General features: G+C 54.2%; 8 protein-coding genes across 8 annotated transcripts; 3 read left to right on the top strand and 5 right to left on the bottom strand.

The window, feature by feature from the left end:
* Positions 1-1,580: 1,580 nt before the first annotated feature.
* On the top strand, positions 1,581-3,840 carry A1O1_04187 (uncharacterized protein; the record flags this gene model as incomplete). The annotated part of the gene is made up of 3 exons (XM_007725084.1): positions 1,581-1,668; positions 1,730-3,090; positions 3,145-3,840. The coding sequence occupies 3 exons, from the start codon at positions 1,581-1,583 to the stop codon at positions 3,838-3,840; spliced, it is 2,145 nt and encodes a 714-aa protein (XP_007723274.1).
* Positions 3,841-5,169: 1,329 nt separating this feature from the next.
* A1O1_04186 (uncharacterized protein) lies at positions 5,170-6,987 on the top strand (the record flags this gene model as incomplete). The annotated part of the gene is made up of 1 exon (XM_007725083.1): positions 5,170-6,987. The coding sequence occupies one exon, from the start codon at positions 5,170-5,172 to the stop codon at positions 6,985-6,987; it is 1,818 nt and encodes a 605-aa protein (XP_007723273.1).
* A 3,262-nt stretch (positions 6,988-10,249) lies between these two features.
* On the bottom strand, positions 10,250-10,834 carry A1O1_04185 (uncharacterized protein; the record flags this gene model as incomplete). Its single annotated transcript, XM_007725082.1, has 1 exon — positions 10,250-10,834. A coding segment is annotated over one exon (585 nt), but the record flags the coding sequence as incomplete, so codon positions are not given.
* A 1,364-nt stretch (positions 10,835-12,198) lies between these two features.
* On the top strand, positions 12,199-13,355 carry A1O1_04184 (uncharacterized protein; the record flags this gene model as incomplete). Its single annotated transcript, XM_007725081.1, has 3 exons — positions 12,199-12,281; positions 12,331-12,964; positions 13,020-13,355. The coding sequence occupies 3 exons, from the start codon at positions 12,199-12,201 to the stop codon at positions 13,353-13,355; spliced, it is 1,053 nt and encodes a 350-aa protein (XP_007723271.1).
* Positions 13,356-14,127: 772 nt separating this feature from the next.
* On the bottom strand, positions 14,128-15,973 carry A1O1_04183 (uncharacterized protein; the record flags this gene model as incomplete). Its single annotated transcript, XM_007725080.1, has 6 exons — positions 14,128-14,387; positions 14,514-14,932; positions 15,047-15,220; positions 15,275-15,522; positions 15,650-15,748; positions 15,815-15,973. The coding sequence occupies 6 exons, from the start codon at positions 15,971-15,973 to the stop codon at positions 14,128-14,130; spliced, it is 1,359 nt and encodes a 452-aa protein (XP_007723270.1).
* A 644-nt stretch (positions 15,974-16,617) lies between these two features.
* A1O1_04182 (uncharacterized protein) lies at positions 16,618-17,599 on the bottom strand (the record flags this gene model as incomplete). The annotated part of the gene is made up of 3 exons (XM_007725079.1): positions 16,618-16,766; positions 16,867-17,376; positions 17,446-17,599. The coding sequence occupies 3 exons, from the start codon at positions 17,597-17,599 to the stop codon at positions 16,618-16,620; spliced, it is 813 nt and encodes a 270-aa protein (XP_007723269.1).
* Positions 17,600-18,655: 1,056 nt separating this feature from the next.
* Positions 18,656-19,888, bottom strand: A1O1_04181 (uncharacterized protein; the record flags this gene model as incomplete). Its single annotated transcript, XM_007725078.1, has 1 exon — positions 18,656-19,888. The coding sequence occupies one exon, from the start codon at positions 19,886-19,888 to the stop codon at positions 18,656-18,658; it is 1,233 nt and encodes a 410-aa protein (XP_007723268.1).
* A 1,327-nt stretch (positions 19,889-21,215) lies between these two features.
* On the bottom strand, positions 21,216-23,024 carry A1O1_04180 (uncharacterized protein; the record flags this gene model as incomplete). Its single annotated transcript, XM_007725077.1, has 1 exon — positions 21,216-23,024. The coding sequence occupies one exon, from the start codon at positions 23,022-23,024 to the stop codon at positions 21,216-21,218; it is 1,809 nt and encodes a 602-aa protein (XP_007723267.1).
* Between the last annotated feature and the right edge of the window lie 347 nt (positions 23,025-23,371).

Here is a 23,371-nt window from a genome sequence, read left to right as displayed (position 1 = left end):
GGAAGGGGGAAGATGTTTGTCTGGAGTACGACTAGGTAGGTGTGAAGCCGATCTGAAGAGAGCTAAGGGTATCCAAGAGCCTTGGAGATTCACGTACAGCTAGGTACTCGTCGAGTCTGATACAGCGGCCTCACCTGGTATTCCCTTGGTTTAAGTTTGTCAATTATGATATAATTATAAGGGTGAGGAGATATCTTCATTATTGATGTTCGGGTCGGCAATTGCGGAAGAGAGATCGGATGAATGAAAGAGACGCTGGCAGCTGGCAGCAGACAGGCTCAACAATGGGTCGGGCCGAGCACATTGACATCGTTTGGCCAGGAGTTCTGGCAATGATTTATCTTTATTTTTATATGTGTTTGGCTATATCATATGTGTTATGTTGCAAGAGTGACTGACCGACTTGTAGGATTATATCTCGACTTTCTGGAGACCTTGGCCAGAGTCTTTCAGTTTGTACAGACTATCTACTACTGCACTACGAGTGGAAGTACCACGAAAGCGACCGGGGGCGATGGTGGCTGGGAGCATGAAAAGTCCCAACTGGATTTATAAATAGTAGGATTGAAGTTACGGAACCCGAAGTCTGCAGCTTTCCAGTGTTTCAGACTGACAGCAACATGGTTTGCGGTGGACAATCGTACAGATGGTGTCCTGTGGCGAGCATCTAAGCAGCAACAAGAAGACGACGACGACGAGGATTGGGGGCAAGGTAGACGCCTAGGCAGATGCCTACCGTTGAAATTAGATTGGCATTATTTCAAGCTGGATAGGTGAGACATCGCCCCTATAGCGCCTGAACCCGCATTATTGTTACCTGCTCCTACGCCGATCCGAGATTCACCTCGACCACTATAGGCGCCACTACAATATAATGTAGGCACCTAAGGCACATATACTAGGTCCCTTAGGTACCTAAGCTGCATTCAACCTCCCCTGAAAGGCTTGGCTGCCGCAATTCGTAATAGCGAACGGCCAGGGGCGTACTACGTGGGTAGTATCTTTATTTTGTTTTGCAGGTTGTCCTAGTAATATCTCAAAGTGGTCTGATCAATGCAGCTGTCGTGTATCCTCAAGCTGGGAGAGTCATCTTCTGTCGGTGCCCTTTTCTGGAGTTGTGGTACGAGACACTGGTAGGCAGTCCCGTTCACAGTCACGTCTAGAAGCTGAAGGAAGATCAACGTTGATGAGTTGAGGCTGACACTTCAGGGCCCAGGGTTAGGTAGTACTATCCCCCTGCAATGGGTGGATCAAATGGCAGCTTTAGGTGGCACAAACTGACTTATCACGCTCGTTCCTTTGCATCCATCAATTATTTCTGGAGCCTTTCCAGAGTCGTAGGATCCCTTTGCATCTGGACCGGACGGAGCCACTACGAGAGAGACTGCTTCCTCCGGGCGTTTCCTGCGTTCCGCTTCTCCAGATGATTATCTGATGATACTTTCTTACCCCTTCCACCTCTGTCTTACTCTCTCTGCGTCTGTTCCTTCTCTTCTGCTTCTCCTGTTTGCGCGCTGTGTCTCAATTCCCCCCGGCCCTTGGGTGCCGATTCCGTTCGCTATCGTACCTCGATCGTCAAAATGTCGCCTGACGTCCGGCTCTCCGTCTCCTGGTTGAGCCGGGTGGTCCTGTTGTTCGCGTGCTGTTCACATGCCTTCTACATCCCAGGTATGCTTCCGACGCGAACCGGATGGTTGAATCCCACTGATCGAGGTCTGATGTATGACAGGATATTCGATACGGAGCTATCGAGATGATGAGAACATCCCCCTCCTCGTGAACAAGGTGTATTCAGACAACAGCCAGCTCCAATACGCTTACTTCGAACTCCCTTTCGTGTGTCCCCCCACCGGCCGTAAACACCATGGCTCATCCGTCGCCAGTGGCCACAGCATCCCGCTCAATCTGGGGGAGGTCTTACGGGGCGACCGGATCAAGACGTCGGATCTGGAGGTGAACATGGGTCAAGACATTGACTGTCAGTATCTGTGCGATCGAGTCGTTGGCCGGAAAGAGATGAAGTGGGCGCAACAACTCATTGAAGGAGAGTTCCTTACCGAATGGATTCTCGACAATCTCCCCGGAGCCACTTCATTCGTCACCGTTGATCGCAGTCGGAAGTACTACGCGGCCGGCTTTAAGATGGGCTACAAGGATTTCGACGTCGCGACGGGAAAAGAGCGGTTCTATCTGTACAACCACCACACCCTGGTCGTTCGCTGGCGCAAGGCCCCGGGAAGAGCTGGCGACAACGGCGGTAAGGTCATTGTGGGATTCGAAGTCTACCCGAAGAGCATCAGTGCCGGACACCGCAATGAAACCGGCTGTCCGCTCGACGTGTCAGGAGACCAGGAACCTCTTGCCCTGTTCATTCCGGCCAACAACAGCGGCTTGACCGAGCAGTACGCGGACTCGTCCTACGTGCCGATCGAGGCCAATGAAGACTTGAACGATGGTGCCACCATGACCATCCCGTATACATATTCAGTCTATTTCCGGGAAGCCAAAGATGTCGACTGGGCCAACCGCTGGGATCTTTACTTCAGTGATCAGACCGGAAGCTCCTCCACTCACTGGCTAGCCATTGTCAACTCGTTGATCATCTCCGGGATCCTGGGCGCAGTCTGTATTGTTATCTGGGGCCGGACCATGCAAGGTGACGCCAAAGGTCGAGGCGACGGTGTGCTAGAAGAGGCTAGATTGCGGATCATCCGGCGGGCAGAGAAGAAGAAGTCAACCACCGGTCTTCTTGAAAAGCCTGCCGAGGCGGCCCCTGAGGACGACCTGATGTCGGATGAAGAGCCGCTGGAAGAGATTACGGGATGGAAGATGCTGCACGGTGATGTCTTCCGACCGCCCCCGTACGGTGGTCTTTTGGCTCCCCTGATCGGTTCTGGGATGCAACTTGTCTTCATGATCGTGGGGCTTCTGGTCCTCAGCTGCGCCGGTGTCCTGAATCCCAGTTGGCGCGGAGGATTCTGGAGCGTCGCAGTCGGGCTCTTCGTGTTGGCAGGTGGATTCTCGGGGTACTTCTCAGCCCGGGTTTACAAGACCTTTGGGGGCCAAAACTGGCGTAAGAACACGATGATGGTAAGTTTCGCTGCATGTCTTTGTATGGTGGTCGAGCTGACTTTCTATGTCTAGACCGCCCTTCTCTTCCCCGGCCTGGTCTTCACCCTTGTTTTCGTTCTGAATCTGTTCACCTGGGCACAAGCATCTTCCACCGCCCTCCCATTCTCGACGCTCCTGGGACTGGCCTGCCTCTGGCTTCTTATCCAGCTTCCGCTCGTCCACTTCGGCTCTTATATCGGATTTTACCGGTCCGCAGTTTGGGAACATCCCACTCGAACGAACGCGATCGCGCGACAAGTCCCTCCGCAGGCATGGTATACGAAACACCAAATCACTCTGGCCCTTGGAGCCGGTCTGGTCTCGTTTGCGGTTCTCTTCATCGAACTCATCTTCCTGTTCCGGTCCCTGTACCTTGACAAGTCATCTTACTACTATGTCTTTGGCTTCCTGAGCATCATATCAGCCTTGCTCTCCATCACCATTGCCGAGACCGTGATCATCACTACATATATACAACTGTGCGCCGAGAACTACCACTGGTGGTGGCAATCGTTCTTCGTGGGAGGAGCGTCTGGATTTTGGATCTTTGTCTATTCGGTGTGGTATTATGCCACTCGGCTGCACATCGAAGGGTTTGTGAGTAGTCTGTTGTTTTTCAGCTACAGCGCGCTTGCTTGTGCAGTATATTCACTGGCGACGGGGACGATTGGCTTCCTGACGGCCTACATGTTCATTCGGCGGATATATGGGGGGGTCAAGGTGGATTGAAAAGGCCCTTGGACATTTGACCTGGAGTGTTTCCATATGCCAAAATCATGATAGACGGTTCAGCTCAAGGGCGGCGAGATTTGTACAGCATAGCGACCGCCCACCATGAAGAACTAATAACGCAACCTAATGTGGATGGGAGTCATATCAAGAAGTGTTTTTTTCTTTTCTTTTGGGTATCCAGAGAGTGTCCAAGCGGCATCCTAGCCCTGATTGATAAATATTGGAGGTGGTGGATGCACCACTAGTATGTCCATCCGTGTGTTGTAATCTTTCTTCCGCAGGGATTGGAGGAGCCGGAGGAATGGAGATGTCGGACATGAACGAGCCAGGACGGGGGACGATGACTGGCGTAAGGTACCTATGTATCAAAGGCAAACTTGGCGAGGGCATTCATGTCTCTCAGTCGATGGAGTGGCGTACAAGTAAGTTACCCTGTCGCTGAGTTCGCTGACAAAGGGGATTTCGCAATGGCGCGCATGGTAAATGGGGAGTAATCGGGGAGTAAAAAGGTGCATGGCATCAATCGTATGTGTAGATATCAATGCACTCGAAGGGCGCAGGTGGAGCTCTAATGAACGACATAGAGTGGGCAGCGACGCAGTTATACGCCTGCCAGCGGGAGAAATGCCTGGCTGGTGCCTGCTCGTGAAGTCAAGACTCCATCTCCTCCACTGCATCTCCTCCAGTTTCGATGCATGCACGTGGATGTGCGGGTTCAACCAACGTAAGCGACGACATTCAAACCCACAGAATCCGCCCTTGTCATTCCAACGGTTGCCGGAGTAGGCAGAATGTAAGTGATGTGGTCCTCTTATTCCATCACTGCACCTACGACAGAACAGACTCGGAGTGCAAAAGATGGAGATGGAGATGGGTGACTCACTACTTTCACGCCTTTTCCTCGACATGGTCACGACAAGTTCCTGGAGCCGACGGACTTACACGGACTGCTCGTTTTTCTATTCCACACTCACGACGCGTGTTGATGCGATTGTAAATCCCAGGAGTGGACATGACATGACTCCCATGTTGATGTATGTGTATATAAACACCATCAATGGGGCCTTTTTTCGTCGGTATGTTGCGCTCCAGTTCTTATCAGTACTATCTTGGTATCTGGTATCTGGTATCGAGTAGGTCCTTCTTGCTTGTGTCTGTTCTCCAATCACCAGCAGCTATACGACACTCCGAACAGCATTCTGAACCAGTTCCAACCCCTCCCCGTATCTCCCTTGTCCCAAAAGAGACAAGGACCCTGATCGACTGACGGCTGCATCGCCCGCCGCATTGTTTGATTGACCTCCCTTCTTTCCTCCTTCTCCCAGCATGCAACCATCCCGCCAACAGACATCGGGCGAGATGCCGTCCTTCTTCACATCCGCGGTTCCTTCTTATTCCGCCCGTTCTCGCTCCTTACCGATCCAAGGCAATGGAACAGGACGGCGAGGATCTGCATTGGCAAGCGCCATGGGTCTGCGGAGAAAGAGTGAGCTGGACATTGTGTTTGATGGCGGCACGGAATTTGTCCATTCATATTCCACCTACGACGAGATCAAGGGCCATGTCGATGTCAAGTTCGACAAAGATACCGCCTTCGACGACCTCATCATCACATTCGAGGGCCGAACGTCCACGTATGTGGAGAAGATATCCACCGCCGCCCCTACCACCGGCCGCACGACGGGAAGGCAGACCTTTCTGAAAGTTCAGCAGCCCATCCACGAAGACGATCTGCCAGCCGACGGCGTCTTCCGCGCGAACGCTGCTTACAGCATTCCCTTCACCTTCGTGGTTCCCGACCGGTTGCTGCCCTTGGTTTGTACTCACAAGGTTGATAATGAAACCCTCAGGACAGAACATACACAACTGCCTCCCAGCTTGGGAGACCCTCATGTTGCAGGAGAAGGCCACGCGCTCATGGATGATTTGGCGCCCGATATGGCCAAGATCAGCTACTGTGTTCGAGCTCGAGTTGTCAAATGGAGTGCTGTCGGCCGACCGCTCGAGCTGGCTGATAAGGCTGAGCGCGTGAGACTGGTGCCGGCACGAGCAGAAGCACCGCCCTTGAGCATTAGAGAAACACCCTTCTCCGATCACGTCATGCGCAAAGAGAAGAGCATGAGAAAAGGTCTCTTCAAGCTTGGTAAAACCGGGCGTCTGACAGCTGAGACCAGCCAGCCCAGGAGTCTGCGTCTGCCGCATCCACAAAAGCGACAGACCGGTCCGATTTCCACCATGGCCACGGTGAACTTGCGCTTCGATCCGCAAACCCCTGAGGATGAGCCACCGCAGCTCGACTCGATCACGACCAAGTTGAAAGCCTACACCTTCTTCGCTGCCACTGCCTACGGCCACATGCCCGCGTCCGGGAAACACGACAACTGGTCCACCCTACATGGTGTGTACCCCGAACAGGTCTCCCTTGCATCGCGCCGTGTCTCGGCTGTGTCATGGCTCCGCCACGATCCCTCGGAGCGGGAGATGAGTTTCTCATCCTCGGAACTTTCCCGCCGTCCCTCGTCTTATTCGACCTCTTCTACCTCTTCGATCCCTGAACCGTCGGGTTTCTACCAAGAAGGCTCGCCCTTCTACACCGCAAGTGTGATTGTCCCCGTTGCTCTGCCCACTGCTTCCGCCAGCAATCGACCCAAAGTTTTTGTACCGACGTTTCATTCTTGTATCGTGTCAAGAACCTATGCCCTCGATCTGAACATCTCCTTCCGCACGCCCGGCTCCAATGTGTCAAGCAGTAATCTCACTCTCAAAACACCAATCCAGATCTCCGCCGAGGGAGGCGTGCCCCCTGCCCATCTGAACGAATCCGCCGCAGCCATTGTTGCAGAGATCGAATCACAATTTGGACTATATGAAGCAGGACAACTTGGTCATCACGACCTAGGGGTTGAAAGCCCCGTGTACGAAGAGACCAGCTCTAATCCAGCTCTGGCTGGCACGAGACATATGAGCCTTGCAGACCACCTCCACACCCCGCCCGCGGCGGCCAGTCTACCTCTGCATTATTCCGGTATCAATGCCACCGCACCGCCGGACTACCACCACATATCTGGATTTGGCGCATATGGCGCAAGGGACCCGCCGGGCGGACCTAGAACTCAAAGCGTGAGTCTTAGCCTTTTTGCCTGAAAGCCTTTGGGCTCCTTCTCTTCCACCTCCTCCTGTATCTCGCATTCCTCTCTTACCATTCTTGGTGTGCGAAGAAGAAGGAGAAGGTTCAAGTAGCGAGTCTGTATGTCGAGGCTGAGACAGGTGTTGCAGTTGAGTGGAGATGAAGAATCAGAGACAGAACCGGAATGAGAACAGCAGAAATTGACTTGTCGCGTCCGAGCACGGACAGACGAAGAAACATGACGCTTTGAAGAACGAAAGCGCGCAACAAATATATGCCGACGACGCTCAAGAGGCGGCGAGCTTGATTGGGAGAGGAAGCTTTCCTTGTCAAAAGTGAACTCTTGCACTGAGATGCTTACTTATCGCTTTGGCGCCTACAGGAATATGGTTGGGGGCGAACCAGCAATCGGGCCAGCGTCATCAGAAGGCCACCGATACCGCTGTCTGGTTTCGCTCTCCTTGCGCTCTGATCGTTTCGGCGATACAAACCGATTGGGGTGGATGCGTTGGTTTGACTAGCCTTCAACTGGCCTCAATCTGACGACCCGATGTCCTCTTCGAATCGTTTTCCCCAGGCGTCCAAGAATGCTGATCGAGTTTCACTTATTCGGGAACAGACCATATCATCCAACAGACTCGTTGAAACGCCACTGGATCTGCCCGTCACACGCCGGGTATTCAATCATTCCGACAGAGCCGGATGGCCTCAATCTTGTCTTGTATGGGTTTCGGGGAACGGGAACCGTCTTGAGAAGATGACGGTGGTGCGCTCAGGATATATGAATGATGATATACGAGTGGTTCAGGGGCAAGAGGTCATGTCACGACTGATTTGTTTAGATTGACCCGAGATATCTGTGGGGTTGATGTGATGATGACGGGTGAATTCGGTGGATGTCTTACGGTCTTTACAGTCACGATGTTGTGTTCATGTCATCCTAGCTCTATTACGATGGGATGGAGTTCCAGGTGACTGAGATATGAACTGAACGTTTTCGGATTGGTTTGGTTACGTGATGGTATGGGATGTATTGGGCTTGATGATGATGTTGTTATGAGGGGCGAAGATGTACATGCAAAGATGATACCCTTGTTTCATAAGCCAAATTACCTATTTAGTTACGAGTGAGAGAGTGAGAGAGTGAGAGAGTGAGAGAGTGAGAGAGTATTCTGTTTCCGAGACATGCCATTCTTGTCGGACGCCTGGATGAAAAGAGCCGACCATGGTTCTAACTCTACATTGTTCTTCGGGGTTCAAAATTGGATTTCTTTATTGAATATGGTTTTGTTTATAACGCGTCTCGGTCGCTTATCTAGGGCCGATATTGCGACATTGCATTCGCGTCTTCTCGAAACCGTCACGTTCCTTCTAGCCCTAGCATGCTCGAGTCGAAATCGTTTCCCCGTGGAAATTTTCTCCTCCGGCAGAAATGAAGGCGACTCTGACACAAAAAAGACCAGGCAGGGGCCACCGAGAATCAGAGAAAATGTGCACTGCCCCGAGTGTCTCTTCTCGGCAGTGCACCAACCCCTTCCTGATTCTCGGAGACTTCCCTCCATTCCTCCCCACTTCCCGACCAGCTCTCCTCTCCGGGCCGAGAGAAGGGATAGATACTCCCGAAGACCCGACGCGGGGGATCCAGGGAGCGGCAGACAAGATGGTAGTAGTATTCCGTGGAAAAGAACAAGAAAAAGGGAGAAACCCCTCCAGGGACTCGGGTTGTTGCAATTAGTGTGTATGTTCGCTGTCCGCAGCCAGGAACCGGAGCGTGAGGCTGAAAACGGCCACGCCGGACACAGGCAGGATCAGAGAAAATGTGCACTACACTTTCCCTGTCCTATCCTGTCCCGTCCTGTCCCGGCCCATCCCATTTCGTCCCGCGAAGCGTAATGTTGTTCCTAACGCCAGTCGTCGCCTTCGGGCGGAACGGTCGAGCCCTGTGTCCATGGACACGAGGCGGACGTCATGGGCAAGTTAGTTGCCCAGTCGAAATGATTTGTATATCTGGAGGTCACCGGTGTAGGCGAGAGGAGGAGGGGTTGTTGAAATTTCAGGACAGGACAGGCTTAACACCCGTTGTCATAATATTGATGATTTGTTGGGAAAGGAGGGCTGCTTTGTCTTTTATGGTTGTTCTCGTACAGAGACTGCTGGGGAGTAGGAAAGAAAAGCTCCCGCTGATCGCGGTAAAGGCAGATCAAGATTTTATAACTGGTGCGCGTTCCCCCCCAGACACCTCGGGTTTATCGAAGAGACATGACCCTTTGCAACCCGGACGGGTTGAACGGGGCTTGGATTTGCGGAGACCGCCATTGAAGTGACAATCGATGTACCCAAGCATGAGCAAGGTAGATGGATGGGTTCGCGGGAATCCACCAGTGCCAGTACCATGTCCGATTTTGTGTCAGCTTGATGTCCATGGTACTAGGAGCGCCATTGACTTGCTGCGGCCATCTTTGCCTGCGACTGTTGCGTTTGGTTCATTGGACGTCCGTATTCTGCTGCAGCGATCTCCGCTTTGTGCCTCCGGATGGCCCCGGCAGGTGCCCGAGTGGAATAAGGACAGGTTTTGGTTTCGCATGATTGATAGATTAGGCTACTTGCACCCTGCACCGCGAGGAGGTACCTGTCCATTGCAGGGCAAAAATATGATAGACATATTGGCTGTCTGGCTGTGCAGCCAGCGATGGAATAGTATGGACAGTCGATCTTCAAATGCGGTGGGATGTTTTGGTGTTGTTCTCCGGAGATCCGCCGGGGTTTAGATGCTGTTCATATGGAAAGACGATGTTGTTGTACCGACGCCGTACGGATTAGGAGGCTTCGTGCAACCGGCGAAGACGAATTGCGGACTGCGTTCACTCGCGAAGTGCTTGTCGTTTGGTTGGGCACTGTCCGAAGGGGACCATCGCCGCTCTCTCTCGCTGTAATTGACCCTCTTTCAGCTGAGCCAGATGCCCTTCATTCGTTCAAGAGCTTTGTGTGCGAATGGTGTCATGCAATAGAGTGGATTACTTCTCTCAAGAGCAAAGCATGGTACAGCTGAGAGCTGGATCCCGCGCCTCTATGACCGGGTTTTGTAAAACATTCTCGTCGAGAAACAGCCACGGCATGATGGGACGCCAGTCTTCGCCTTGGACGACATTGTACCTAACAGTCTGACGTCTCGACGTACGGTCTCTCAAAGCCAGTCCCCTAACTTGCTGCTTTTGTTTTTCTGTATTCAATCGCAGAATTCGGCAAACGATTATGGCCCTGGCTTGACTGATGACCAGAAGAAGACCGAAACATCGTGGTCAGGTTGGGAGGTGTCTCTGTGAATTGAGAAGTCGACAGGACGTCTGATCGGTCTGTCTCCAATACACCTAATCCATCGATGATATTGGGTGGAGGCTTGACATCAAGGAGGCTCTGATACAACCTGGTCTTGTTGCTCGGGGAGAAGCCGCCAGAGAGGACGTTTTGTCCAGACGGTAAGAGTCCATCCTGCTCGTGGGGCTGAACACGGCATGTCATGGCCGTGGGCTTGGGCTTCTTTCGCGACTGGAGGTTCCGCACATTGTAGGGATCGCTAACGTGAGGATCGAGGTCATCAAGGTTTGCGTTGACGATGAAGGGACTGGCATCGCAGGCTTTCTGGACCGTATCTGGTGATGAGAAGACGACGTGTACTTCTCCTTCCTCAGTGTCATTCGGACGGGCGATGCTGCCGACCTTAGGGGATGCTTTGGCAAAAGATGTCACAGGACCGAACGATTGAAGTCGCTTCAGGACTGCGGTGGACTCGAAGAGAGTGACGGGTGGAGGGGAGATGACAACACGGGCTGCAAGGTGTTTGAGAGAGGTCTTGGTGAATGACATGACTCGCCATGTCCTAGTAGCCAGCAATCGAGAAGATGAAGCTGCCCTCGACACAGCAGTTGAGATTGGTGACTGGTAGGTAAAAGGCGTTTCGTTGCCGTGTACATTATCGTACATGCACTTTGAAATGGAGGTGCCGCTGGTTATTCTCCCCCACGGCGCCCCACTAGCAGTGTGGCCAAGCCTCCCAGCAGACTCGATCTCACTGGCAGGCGGTCGACCACCAAAAATAGAGGCGCAGGGGCTGAACATAGAACATAAACCCCTCCGAGCATGTGTACTTTGGTGCAGTGGACCTGTAGAACAGGGACACAGACGATTTCTGATGGTATCTGTTGAATGACTCCTATACGTACATTATGTCCTTTGCCCGCTCTAATTGACCCTAAAATGCCCAAACAACTTCGAGGCAACGGTGCTGTTTGATAATCCAGTTGATCGCATGCCGGGAGCCCCTCAACGCGTGCTGACTGGCTTGGGTCTTTGGAGGCGTTCAAACGAGGGAGCCCTCCGCCCAAAGACGGCTTACCGTAGGCTGGGGAGGCTACCTACTTAACCCTAGCCCCCCTGGGTCGTTGTGGCTGCGGCTGTGCGCCCCAGCTAGACCTAACGAACCCCTGGCCTAAGGAAGATGCCGGCGCCTCGGGGTTCCATTTACGGGTCGGCTCCAGCCCCATTCCTCCTCTCCGTCCCAAAAAGCCGCAGTCTGCCACAGTCACGTCGCGACCCTGACCTACTGTAACACTTCTACGTCCTCGCACAGCTGAAGAAAACTGTTCGACTCCAGATCGTCCTTCGCGTCCGTCTTCTATACACACATAGTACACTCGTTCCTCACTGCTCTCGCTACAGTCAATTCACACTCACACGCCCTCCCTGGCCACCGTCACATCAACGGACACCTCGAGTCGCTCGACTTTTCTCCTCGCTTAAGCACGAACGTTACTTCAAACGTCTCAACCGCCAATCCTCTTCTGACATCCCCCTCCTGGCGTTTCAGCCCCAGCCCCAGCCTCAGGGAGACTGACAAACGCTCAACGCATCAGTTGATCCTTCCTTCTTCGCGTCTTCTACCGCCTTCGAAATACCTTCGAAATACCGCCCGTGTCAGGGAGTTACCTATACACAACGTCGACGTGAATACGTCGCTGAGCCGCACCACAACCTCCGAGTTGTGGTATTCTTAGTCCACACCAGAGCCTCAACAGTCAGTCGCGCTTCCAGTCGTCAAAATTCGCTCCCACGAGGCTCGGACCTCCCTCCTTGGGGGTCAAGCCGATACCTACCAACCTCTACCGGGCGGCTTTCACCAACGAGAGGGATATGTCGTGAACGATTTTGAAAAACGAAGATCACGATCAATCATGTATACACCGAATTCAAAATGGACCTGGAGCTTCACCATGGTCGCCCTCATCCAGGCCGGTATAATTCTCGCATTTGAAAGGTAAGCAAGGGCCTGCGCTTTGCTCTTCCTGCCCTAATATTGTGACCAGCTATGTCTTTGCCCACTTTCAGATTCACCTTAGAGGAGTCGGCGCGGGAAACACGACCGCTTCGCGCACGATCCCGACCTTTTTGACCCTGTACATCTTCGGATTTATCTACCAACTCCTTTTGGTTTGGGATGCCCTTCGAATGCGAAATACCATTCAAGTCATTGGTCTGATCATGTACAATGTCGGCCTGCTCATTTATGGCTCCGTGCAAATGGAACAGATCAAGGATGCGGTTTTCCAGTTGGCAGAGGATGATTTTATCCGTCGGGAAATCTGGCGAGACACCAAGCCCTTCTTGATTGCTATTCCGTGCATTCTGGCGCTCGGAACGGCCTGCATGTCAGCTTGCGCTTGGAAGTTGTACGACGAGTTTGCCTGGACGATTTACAAGCGCATCTCGGCCGATTTGAGGATGAAGCGGCGCTATCTTCAATACCAGGTCTACATTGCCTTGTTGAAGTTCGACTTTTTCTTCTTCTTGGGGTTCACAGTTCAATTCGTGGTCATCGTCACACAGCGACAGATCGAATTCGCCTTGACCATTGCAGCTATTCCTGTGACCATCCTCATTCTGCTCGCCGCGGCTTGGTTTGTCCGCAAGGAAAATCTATGGGGAACCATTGCAGTTATTGTGAGTTTGACGCCGTCCACTCACCGGAAATTCTGGGCTAACTTGACTTCTCCAGATCCTCTACTTTGGCGGACTTGCCTACTTCATTTTCAAGATGGTCCGTATGTACTCGCCATCGTATCGAGGCGCCTATCTCCCCGCAAGGAAAGAACTCACCACATTCGCTGTCTTGACCATCATTCTTATCATTCTGACCATCATTGGTGCTTGCCTTTGCGCGCATAACTACAAACGCGGTCTGAAACCGTACGTCAACAAACCAGCCAGCATTGATGATGACGAGAAGCCCATCGGCAGCGCTTATGCCCCGTATGCCACTGAGATGGGGATGGGGGTCAATGGCAAATTACCGCCGTTGAGGCCTTCAGCAAACAGAATTGAAATTGACTGAACGCTACCAACTGGTATTGGCCTCAACTGGATCTATCGTTGATTGGGAGGCGTTGCTATTGGTTTTCATCCGAAATCCCGCCCTATATGAAGGGGAATCATGTCCGTCATGAGGAGTTCTGGGCTTTCTTTCCCAAGCATGAATGAGTATACAGGTTTCTGTAACAAGATAACGATCAGAAATGGCCGAGGGGCCATGGGATGGATGAATTGAAACACAAGCTTCACATATACCCTACCCGTCTTTCTCACGCTTTGTTTTAGGGATTGCGAACTCTTGCGCCGTTAAGTTGATATGATGCCAGAGTTGATTGAGCTCCAAATGCATGATCGAGAAGACCCCTTCGAAGCAGCGGGATACAATACAGAACGACGGGATTATAGTTGTTTGAAGAGGGACTGACAGAAGATCTATGACCATATCTGAGCAAATGGCCCTCAAAGAAGCATTGAATTGATGACAATCAAACCACGGGTAGGTCCAGCGCCGTATCTTTGCCCCCATACAAGTCCCTGATTCCAGTTTCCGAATATACCGACGGACTGCTCCGCCCTCAAAACCAGCAGCAAGAAAGGATATCGGCCTCATTCGTGTCCAATCCATCCATCCCATTAATCACTCGTTTCATTCATTGGTTCATTGGTTCATGTTCATGTTCATGTTGACCTCGGATCATCAGTCCCTCATATATCTGACCACGTCCTGCATATTTTGCACGGAGAGCAGAGACGAGAGTTCAGCCGGAACGGCAATGGCAACGGCAGCCTTAGCGCTACGCCTCATTCATATAAATCTGGATGAGCGGAGTTGGCAGACGCTTCTCCTCGACGATGTCGTCGCTGATTTTCCAGAAGGCCGTGGGTCCCGCGGGGCCGTGGTCGTCGTAGTCCTTGTCGAACCAATTACCGAGGATGCCTCGAGTGGAGCGGAGGCCGCCGATCTGCACGCCTTCGCTGCGCCAGCGTTCTTCGCCGTGGAAGATGCTGAACGAGGTCCAGCGGATGGCGCCGGAGGGGGTTTGACGGACGGTTCCTGGTTCAGAGAAAAGGGTTGAGTGTCTTGGGTCAAAGATGACTCGACAAACGGAGTGAATGGAGCAGAAATAAGGAAGAAGGGAGAAGAGGGCTAATCTAATGAATGTGGACTAAAGGAACTCACCTCTGATCCTCGAGTTCGCATTCGGATCCCAAGCCATGAATGTCGAGCGACTAAAGCCCTCGAAATGCACGACGGGCAGATCCTGGCCGTCGTCCTCGCCGGGGTCCTCAATGGCATTGACACGCAACTGCAGCCTGATAAGTCGGAAGGCCTCGCGGGTCGTGATCGGATCGCGTTCCTCATCGGGGGCCACGTCGCCGCTCTCGAAATTGAACGCGTACAGGTCGTTGTAGTCCAGGAAACAGACGATGCGCATCCACGTGCCCGTGACATGGTACGGGTCGAGAGCGTCGAGATCCGGGCGCAGCGCGGGCACCGGGGAGCCGGACAGAGGGACGGAGCGGAAACTGTCGGTCGCGAGTCCCGAGAATGGTTCCTCCCACGGTTGCAGAACCAACCCTGCTCCACGGCTGCGGGATCTTGTCGTTGGTCCTGCCGTTGCTGTTGCTGTTGCTGCGGAAGACGACGAGAAGGAAGAGCCGCCCAGGATCGTACCGGGGATGGGCATCCCCAGGCCCCGACGTTCCGTGTACATGCGGTGATTGTAGGCCAGGACGACCATGATGGCTTGGACTTTCTCCCAATCGACGCGCTGGCTGCCGTCGTCCATGAACGGTCCCCACATGTTGGCCTGGGTGTACCGGCGCAGATCGTAGACGCGGGACCGCGCGTAGGGATGCACATGTCGCACCGGGTGCGGACGCACTCTCCCATCCTCGTCCATCAGGTGCGGACAGGGGAATTCGTCCGGCAGCGGCCACGGCGGTTCTAGGTTCATGCCGCCCAACACGTGCAGCTGTGCGGACAGTTGTCGAAGAGCTGGGCTGGGTGCCGCGGGCCATGCTTCAGGGCGGGCCAGGGCGAACAGGCTGGATTTGCACAGGTACGTGCTCACGTTGATGGGGTTCTGGAAATGGTCGGCTAGGAAGTCCGAGGTCTTACTGCTCCGAGCGTCGGATTGGAGAGCGAGTTGGATACAGTTGGTCAGCACTTCTTCGAGGGCTTCGGTCTGAGGCGTAAGACAGGTTGGTCAGTATCCCAGGCAGTGGTGACAGTAATGTTAGTAGGAGTAGAGAGAGATATGATTGTGAGGTCTGGCAGGGGAAGGGGAAGGGACTTGGGGAGGTCCTAAGTACTTTGATATCATCGTCATCGGACTCGAGTATCTTTTGTATATTCACCAAACGGACCACCCGTTCGCGCCAGGTCCGGGTATCTTCTGGGGCCGGACGATCCTAGAGTAGTAGATGAGAACGGGTTCCGGATCGTCATCAACGTCAATATTCCCCGGACCGACTTACAAATCGACATAGGTAGTTGTACTTCCACAGCAACTCGTCGGCCTGGATCAGTTTGTGGAAGTACTGGCAGGTCTTGCATAGTGAGGCGAGATCTGTCGGCTCAACATGTCGGAATATGTTGTGGAGGACTTCCGCAGGCTGATCTAGAAGCTGGGCCATGTCGGGACGGACTTGCCTGGTGGTGACTGTGGAGGTATCGGGGGTGGTCGGTGTGATACGAGGGAGATGCGGGCTTGACAGACACAGCGAGCTCCACGGATGACAACACGGCGGCTATCATGAAGCAGCTCTTGCTCGAGGGTCTACCTGTACATGAATGAGTCCCAGATGTGAGTAGGTCGTGGTCTACCACTACGTACAACTTGAATTACTAAGAGATGGAGTGAAGTGGTGACGGTGAGGGACTTGTCTTATCGGAGCATCGCAGACTAGTATAGTAGCACTATACCCAAGGAGCCAATCAAAGATATTAGAAAGCTTCGGGGATACCATTTTAGTCTAATGCCCGATACGGGGGAGCAATTACCTCTATTCTATTCCTCTTTCTTATATACTCGGTTTACATCTGTATGTAATCCCTATTATGTATTTGATAGCATAATATATCTGATGAAATCAAATACGACTTGGGTATTGTAACAACAACTAGTGAGTCGCCCAATCCGGCCATTGGCATCCTGATCGCCCGTCATTACGGTGCCCATCACCATCCAAACACTCTCGTCCCTGCGGTGCCCGTTCGGCAACGCTCTCAAAGACAAACGGAAAACTGTCCACCTGAATTCTCGACAGGCGTCGCCCCTTCAGACGCTCACACGTTGCAGACTAATGCCACTGTTGGCTTTGCCAATGTCACACTGGTACCAGAAGACCGTGATACCGAGGACGGCTGCCATGGGGAGAGCGTCGAGGATGTAGATCGGCCACTCGTTGGTGAGGAGGTATCCGTCGTCTGTACCGAGAGCAACTCAGTCAGTTTCTTTTTGGACTTCGCAAAGTAATACGCATGTGCAGGTCGAGTCGCCGGACACGTTTTGGGGCTAGTCACTCACCTCCCAAAGCGTATTCGATGACGCGGAACAGATTTCTCAGCGTGATGAACCCGCTGACGCCGTACATGGTGACCATCAGCCGCTGCCATGGAACCCCTCCACTCACGGCCAAGTCTGTCGGCTTCCGGCGAAGACGCTGGTGAAACAGCAACGCGACGACGAGGAAACCCCCAAAGATGACGATCTGCAGCACCAAGCCGAACAGGATGACTTTCTCGCCGCGGGAGCTGTCCTCGGCCGTGTCGGCGCCAGCCAGCATGCCGCCGCCCAGGGCTTGGGCCAGGAAGCAGAAGATGTCGCCGACGACAAAGACCTTGGTGAGCCAGTTGACCCGGATGACGGAGTAGCTCTCGGCCCCGGTCTGCCGCATGATCCGTCCCAGCAACATGTACGTCGAAGCGGCGAACAGGATCGGCGCCAGGAGGATCAGGAGCGCCTGCAGGATGTACGGCGGCAGAGAGGTGCCGTCGGAGTGGCCGACCGCTCGGCCGGTGAAGCCTACCACCTCGACTGTGTGGTGTCAGTGAAACCGACCGCGACTCTAAGAGTTGGAGAAGGGATCCAAGGCAGAAAACTCACAGACACCTCCGACCAGCAGGGGAACGCAGAACCAGACTCGCTTCTCGACCAGAAGATATAGGTGATAGAGGGAAAGGAGGGCGAACACCACCACAAAGATGACCGCCGCCGCAAGAGATGGCACATAGTCGTAGTGGGATTCCTGGCCGGCCATTGCGAGCTGTGGTCCTAGGGATGGACCGGGTTGTTTGTTGATGGAGCGAGACGCGCTGCGCTTGAAGAACGTGTGGGGTGACGGAAAGGTTTCAGAAGCACTGCTGAATATCGGCGAGGCGGTTTGATGGGAGAGAAGGAATCTGGAAAGGGGAGGTGTTGGGGCATCCTTTATATCTTGTGCTCAAACCTGTAATCCACGGAATATGCGAAGGGCCGTGGTCCATGACATGTCACGACGGGCCTGATCCATCTGTAATGTTGACGACGAGAAGATGCATGGGGCGCGATTCGTATGTTCTTCCTCCCCTCCTGGCTCGCGCGATCGCGTACGGATAGAAGCTCACACGAAGGAGGCGCATGGAAAAAGCTTCTTTCTTGGAGAGGACCCAAAAGGGATGAACCAATCTCCCGGTGCCTGTGAAACCAGACTGCCAAACACCAGAGGGACCATGACTGCAAGAGACCTATGGGCACGAGCGAATAGGGTGGTGGCCGTGTTGAACCCGTTATGCGCGGAAGAGAAATGCGTAAACGAGTGCGAAGGGGGCTCATGGGGTCTTGGCAGAGGTAAGCAGTATATAGGTAGTAGGTAGAAGATACCGTGCGAGATTTATAGCGCCTGTTGCGGTCGGGCTGGCCGGTCGAGGACGCGGTGGAACAGACGGGCCTAGTTCCACCCCGGAGAAGGGGTCGGACAGGGCGGGGCGAGTCGCGACAGTGGAATAGATCCATGGGCGCTGTTGGCCCTTCTTGGAATGCCCTTAACCTACAGTCTGGCAGGCGAGACAAGAATGGTTCAGATGAATCCAACGACTCTTGACGGTTGCTCAGAAGAGGGATCGCCGTGTCTGAATCGACGCCTCCGAGTAGGAGTGTAAGGACCAGATGGAGGAGGCAGAGGATGGCGGAAATCTCATTCTCCCATACATATACACATATCCGGCCTTTTCTCCATCTACTTAACACCATTGCTGAAACGTGAAGATCCCCGCCGACAAATCTAGACTATCATAAACACTGCCAAACACGGATCACGGGAGAACGGGCCAGCAGATCAGACCGGGCGCGGCTCCGCACCGGTTTGGCCGTTGGACACCCCCCTCGCGAGGCCGATCTGGATGTCGGTTAGTTTGACAGCCTCGTTCCAGATCAAGCCGTATCGAGAGAACGCGGCCAGAAGTTCCTTCATGAGCCGTTGGCCCAGGTACTTTGCCCACCACAATTCCTCCAGCTTGTCCAGGAGCATGCCCCAATGGATGAAGATCATCAAGGCAACGGGCTCCTGCTGCCGCAGACCTTGGATGACCTCGTCCCCGGCGTCCACCAACCACTGGACGGTGCGGAACTTGTGCGCGCTGAAGACCTTCTCGAACCGATCGATCGCTCGCGCGTAGACTCGATGACGGCCCGAAGGCGACGGGGACTCGGCGCCGTGGATCTGGTCGTTGCATGCCCTCAACCGCCGCAGGAAAGCAGCCGTGTCTTCCTGGCTCATGCAGGAGCCGTCGCCATCGAAATGGTCGCCAAACACGGTCCGGAAGGGTCCGTTTTCCAGCCATTGGCGACCGAGTTCCACCACCGAGGTGATGCCTCGCATGAATTCGTAGAGGTGGCAGACGCTTTCGATGCTGGAACCGGGCTGGTCACATCCTCCATGAGGCAGTAAGGGCAGGACAATCGCCGACGCCATGGCGATGATCGAGCAGGTGAAGACGGCGCCGCACTCGGACAGCACGAGAGTCTGCAGCCGAGACTGCAACGTCGAGAGGGCTCTGTTGTGGTATTGCAGCCCTGCCCGGACGTAGGACGCGGCGGCGACAGCGTCAGTCGTTCTACAGGCCTTGTGGACCGCGGTGAAAGCCAGGATGGCATCCATCAGATATTCCTGACTCAGGGCCTCGTGGACGACACTGGTGCGGAACATGTCCGTGTGCTTCGCGGTGAAGCTGTGGCATGTTTCCGTGCACCAGTATTGCATGAGTTCGAGTTCTTGCATCCTCGACGAGCCCGAAGGAGTGCTTGGGCGCACGACTCCAGAGGCGTTGAGGTTGGCATCGTCGAGTGGTCCAATGCTGCTGGGCGAGGACTGATGCACACCATGGCTCACTGGGCATGCCTTGGCCTTGTCCGAGGCCGAGCTTGGAGACAGCGTCCTCGTGTATGAGCAGTCCAGATGTCGAATCTCGCAATTGGAACAAGGGGGCCCTTTCTCATCACATTTGATGTGCCTCTGTTTGCACCGCACGCAGCCCTTTCGTGATTTTGTGTGCGGACGCTTGGTGGCCATCTTTTCGAGCGTGGTCCAACGTTACTGAGCGCTGGGAGCGAATGGTTCAAGCGGCGAAAGAAGACATTCTCCCCAAGGACAGAGAAGAGAGTCCGAAGATGGGCATTTTTGCAACCACCAACATGAACGTAGGTAGTTGACCAAGTTCTCTCGCCAGGCCAGCAGACTCTGGCCGCACCACGATACCATTGTGGCATGAAATGTTCGCCAAGGGGCCTTGGAGATGCCAGGCTCGGGCTTGGTGGTGTTTCAGGCTCTCTTCGCTGGAGAGCGGGGACCATGATCAGTCCACTGGCAGTCAGGCAGTCAGCATTGCTTGTGCCAGGCTGCAACGGTCCACCCCTCCGCGGTGACCCTCTGCTCCAACATTCACCCAAGGTGGTGGGTTAGCGGTGTTGTTGGTCCTTCACAGGGCGATGCCCCCATGGCGGAAACCGGGGGCACCACTCCACACCGAGAAGATCCCTATCTCCTGGATACCAGAACAGGAACAGATACGGAGCACGGGCTTGCACCGCCACAGTCCAGGAGGCTCGGCAGGGAATAGTCTGGCCGCCCGCTCATCCGACTCGTAAGAGGATAGTACTCCGGTAGGAAGTAGGTAGATACAGGCAGTACACGATGTTTGAGATCTGCCTGCCAAGAGGGTCTGCGTAATCCGAAAAGAGTCGAGGTCGAGGAGCTTCTCGACGGTCAAGCTTGACTGTGGTGAAGGAGACGAATCATGGGCGGTGAAACTTGAAGGTGACAAGACGAGCTGCGACATCCCCGAGGAGACAAATCGTTCAGCCGAATGGCAGTGCCATTGAACTCAATGCTTGTTCTCGCGGTGGCAGTGGGCGAGGGAGTAGCCTGACCGGTCTCGAGCTGCGAAGGTGAAGCAAGTTTACAGAGTAGAAGAGGAGACACTCTGGTAGAGTCACCTCACTGCACAGAACCGCATGCATGGTATTCTCCCGTCCTCGATAACAGTCCAAAGTCCCATCCCATCGCCAACCAACACGGCATGTCTAACAAGTCCCCTATGCGATCCACCTTGTCGCATTCCGCGCATTCGTTTACGCATTCGTTCCTCGTATTCTCCCACTGGCAGAGGCGCGTCGTCAGGGGCTGGAGCACTGGGATCCAACCCGCCTTGGCCGCGCGAGATCAGCCAGCCACGGCCCACTTGGCTTCCATGTTTCGAAGGACGGAAGGAAGACAAGGCTGACCGAAATAAGGTGGGCGAGGCGCTTCGCCAGGGGTCAAACGAGTGAGTGGAATCTTCAGAAATTGGGGGCCCACGAAAGTGAACGCTTTCTAACATGCGAAACCATGGTATTTGTGGCTATCTTACCTGCATACTAGTCTGAACCTGTTCGACTTCCTGCCATGAAGCCAGACATCGTCTCTCATCAGCCTCGCCCGTCCAAAGAAAGCCAGCCAGCGTCCAACGAAACCGCTCTCGGTCCAGCAATCCAAACCTCCTACAAGCCCTTTCCAACATGGAGACAAACGATCCATGGACAGACGCCCGCCGACTCAAAGTCACGCCGGTATGAAGCATCCAGATCAACATGGCAGGAGCGAACTCAAACTCGGACAGGCCCTCGTCCATGGCGAGCAAGACATCATGGAGCCGTATCGTCAAGACACCGAAATGGCGATACTTCGACGGATTCCCTCTCAGATTGTGATGCGTGTAGACCAAGGCAGCCAAAGCCACTGCTCTCCAGACCCTCGCGTCCCAGTGCCCGTCGTCCTGCTGATGCGCCCGAGTGTATTCGTCTTCTTGTGCAATGAGGCGTAGCCGTCTCTCGATGCGAAGGAACATATCACCGCGGCGCATGCGGCTGGGCTCATCCGTCCGACTGAGCGGCGTGACCTGTTCAGCCCAGCACAGCTCGCGAATGTTCTCCAGCAGATCCACCACGTCAGGGTGATGAGCAACACGCGCCTTCCGCAGCTCTTGGGGGCTCAGACCCGGCAGCGAGCCCAGCAGCCTTGGATGTTGGAAGCTGCCCCAGGCCTCGTCCCAGACCTTGATCGGCGGGAACCGGAGCGTCTCATCAAACACCTCCGAGTAGATCAGGTCGTTCCAGCTGATCAGCCGCTGCAGATGCTGTTGGACACCCGACTCGCCCAAGCTGGACAGGCCGCCTCTCATGCGCACAATGGCGTCCAGGCCTTGCATGTGCTTGCGGGCCTCGGAGAACGAGTCCACCACAAGCGCAATGTTGGCCAACGCCGCCACAGCCGCGATGGTTTCGTCGCTAGCCGCCTGCTCCAGGTCGGACAGGCGATCGTTGATCAACTTCACCGCCGCCAGTTTATGCTGCATCACTTGCATTTCTTCCTCCGGGTCTGGCGGGGACACCGCCCCCGCCCGCGCGCGGAAGTGCATGCCCCAGCTGAACAGCGTGGCGTGGAACACGAGTTGATCCGACATGGCGAATCCCGACCACGAGCTCTGCCCGTTGATCGGGCACCACGGGTATCTTTCCATCCGGCGGAAGTTGATGATGCTGGCTTCTTCTTTCGTGCCGAAACGCACGGGAAGCACGCCGAACGGATCGATCCGTTGCGATCCAAGCCAGGTCAGCGGAAGACCTGGGATGAATTCTTGCTGCGTGACATCGTCCATCTTCTTCTGCCCGTGTTGGGGAGCTCTACTAGATGTGGACATGGATGTGGATGAGGTACTCTCAAACTGTTCTGGTTGCTGTTGCTGTTGCTTCGTAGCTCTCTGCGATCCCTTGCGCTGGTTCAACGGATATCTCTGCTCCAACCCGTCTGGCTTGAGTCGAAACCTCATCTTCTGCCCTTCTGTCATGCTCGTCGATCGATCGTGACCACCCGGACGCTGACGACCCGTGAGCGGGTGGTCGATCTCATCGTCCTCGTCAGCCTCTTCCGCCGGTAGCTGCCGTTGCTTGGAATGCGTCCTGTCCAAGTAATTCTGCATGACGTGGGCCCGCAGCGTTCTCAGCTGTCGCTGGTCGGAAGGCTGTCTCTTCTGTCCCGTCGAGGCCACGAACAAGAACCCGCCCGACCGCGCCGTCTGTCGTTCTGGTCTCGTTCGGTCGCTGCGAGTAGCTTCCTCAAGCCTCGTCGACGCATCATTGGGAATGATTCTGGTTCTTCGCTTCGGCGGCATTGTCAAAGAAGACGGACACAACTGAGAACAGAAACTCCTGTGGAAGATCTCCTATCTCAAACTAGAAAAAGGGGGCACAGCCTCGTCTTCCAGAACTGCACTCAACCTCACTTAACTAGTTGTCTCGACCTGAGATGGCCTGATCGAACTGGGTTGTAAATGGTGCATTGTTAGCCCTTGACCCGAGATATAAAATATCTCTGTTTCGCTTGGGAAAGAGAGTATCTGATCCCCAATGGCTCTGTGTAAGTATTTCGACATCATGGCATTGCTACAAGGCTACTTGATCAATATATAGATATATAGATATAGCATATATATGATTACTGATCACAATCCCGACGGGG

This window comes from Capronia coronata (assembly GCF_000585585.1).
Source record: "Capronia coronata CBS 617.96 chromosome Unknown acBCG-supercont1.3, whole genome shotgun sequence".
In the NCBI taxonomy this organism is placed as follows: domain Eukaryota; kingdom Fungi; phylum Ascomycota; class Eurotiomycetes; order Chaetothyriales; family Herpotrichiellaceae; genus Capronia; species Capronia coronata.
The sequence above is the reverse complement of the archived record's forward strand: the minus strand, read 5'-3'. Positions and strand labels throughout refer to the sequence as shown.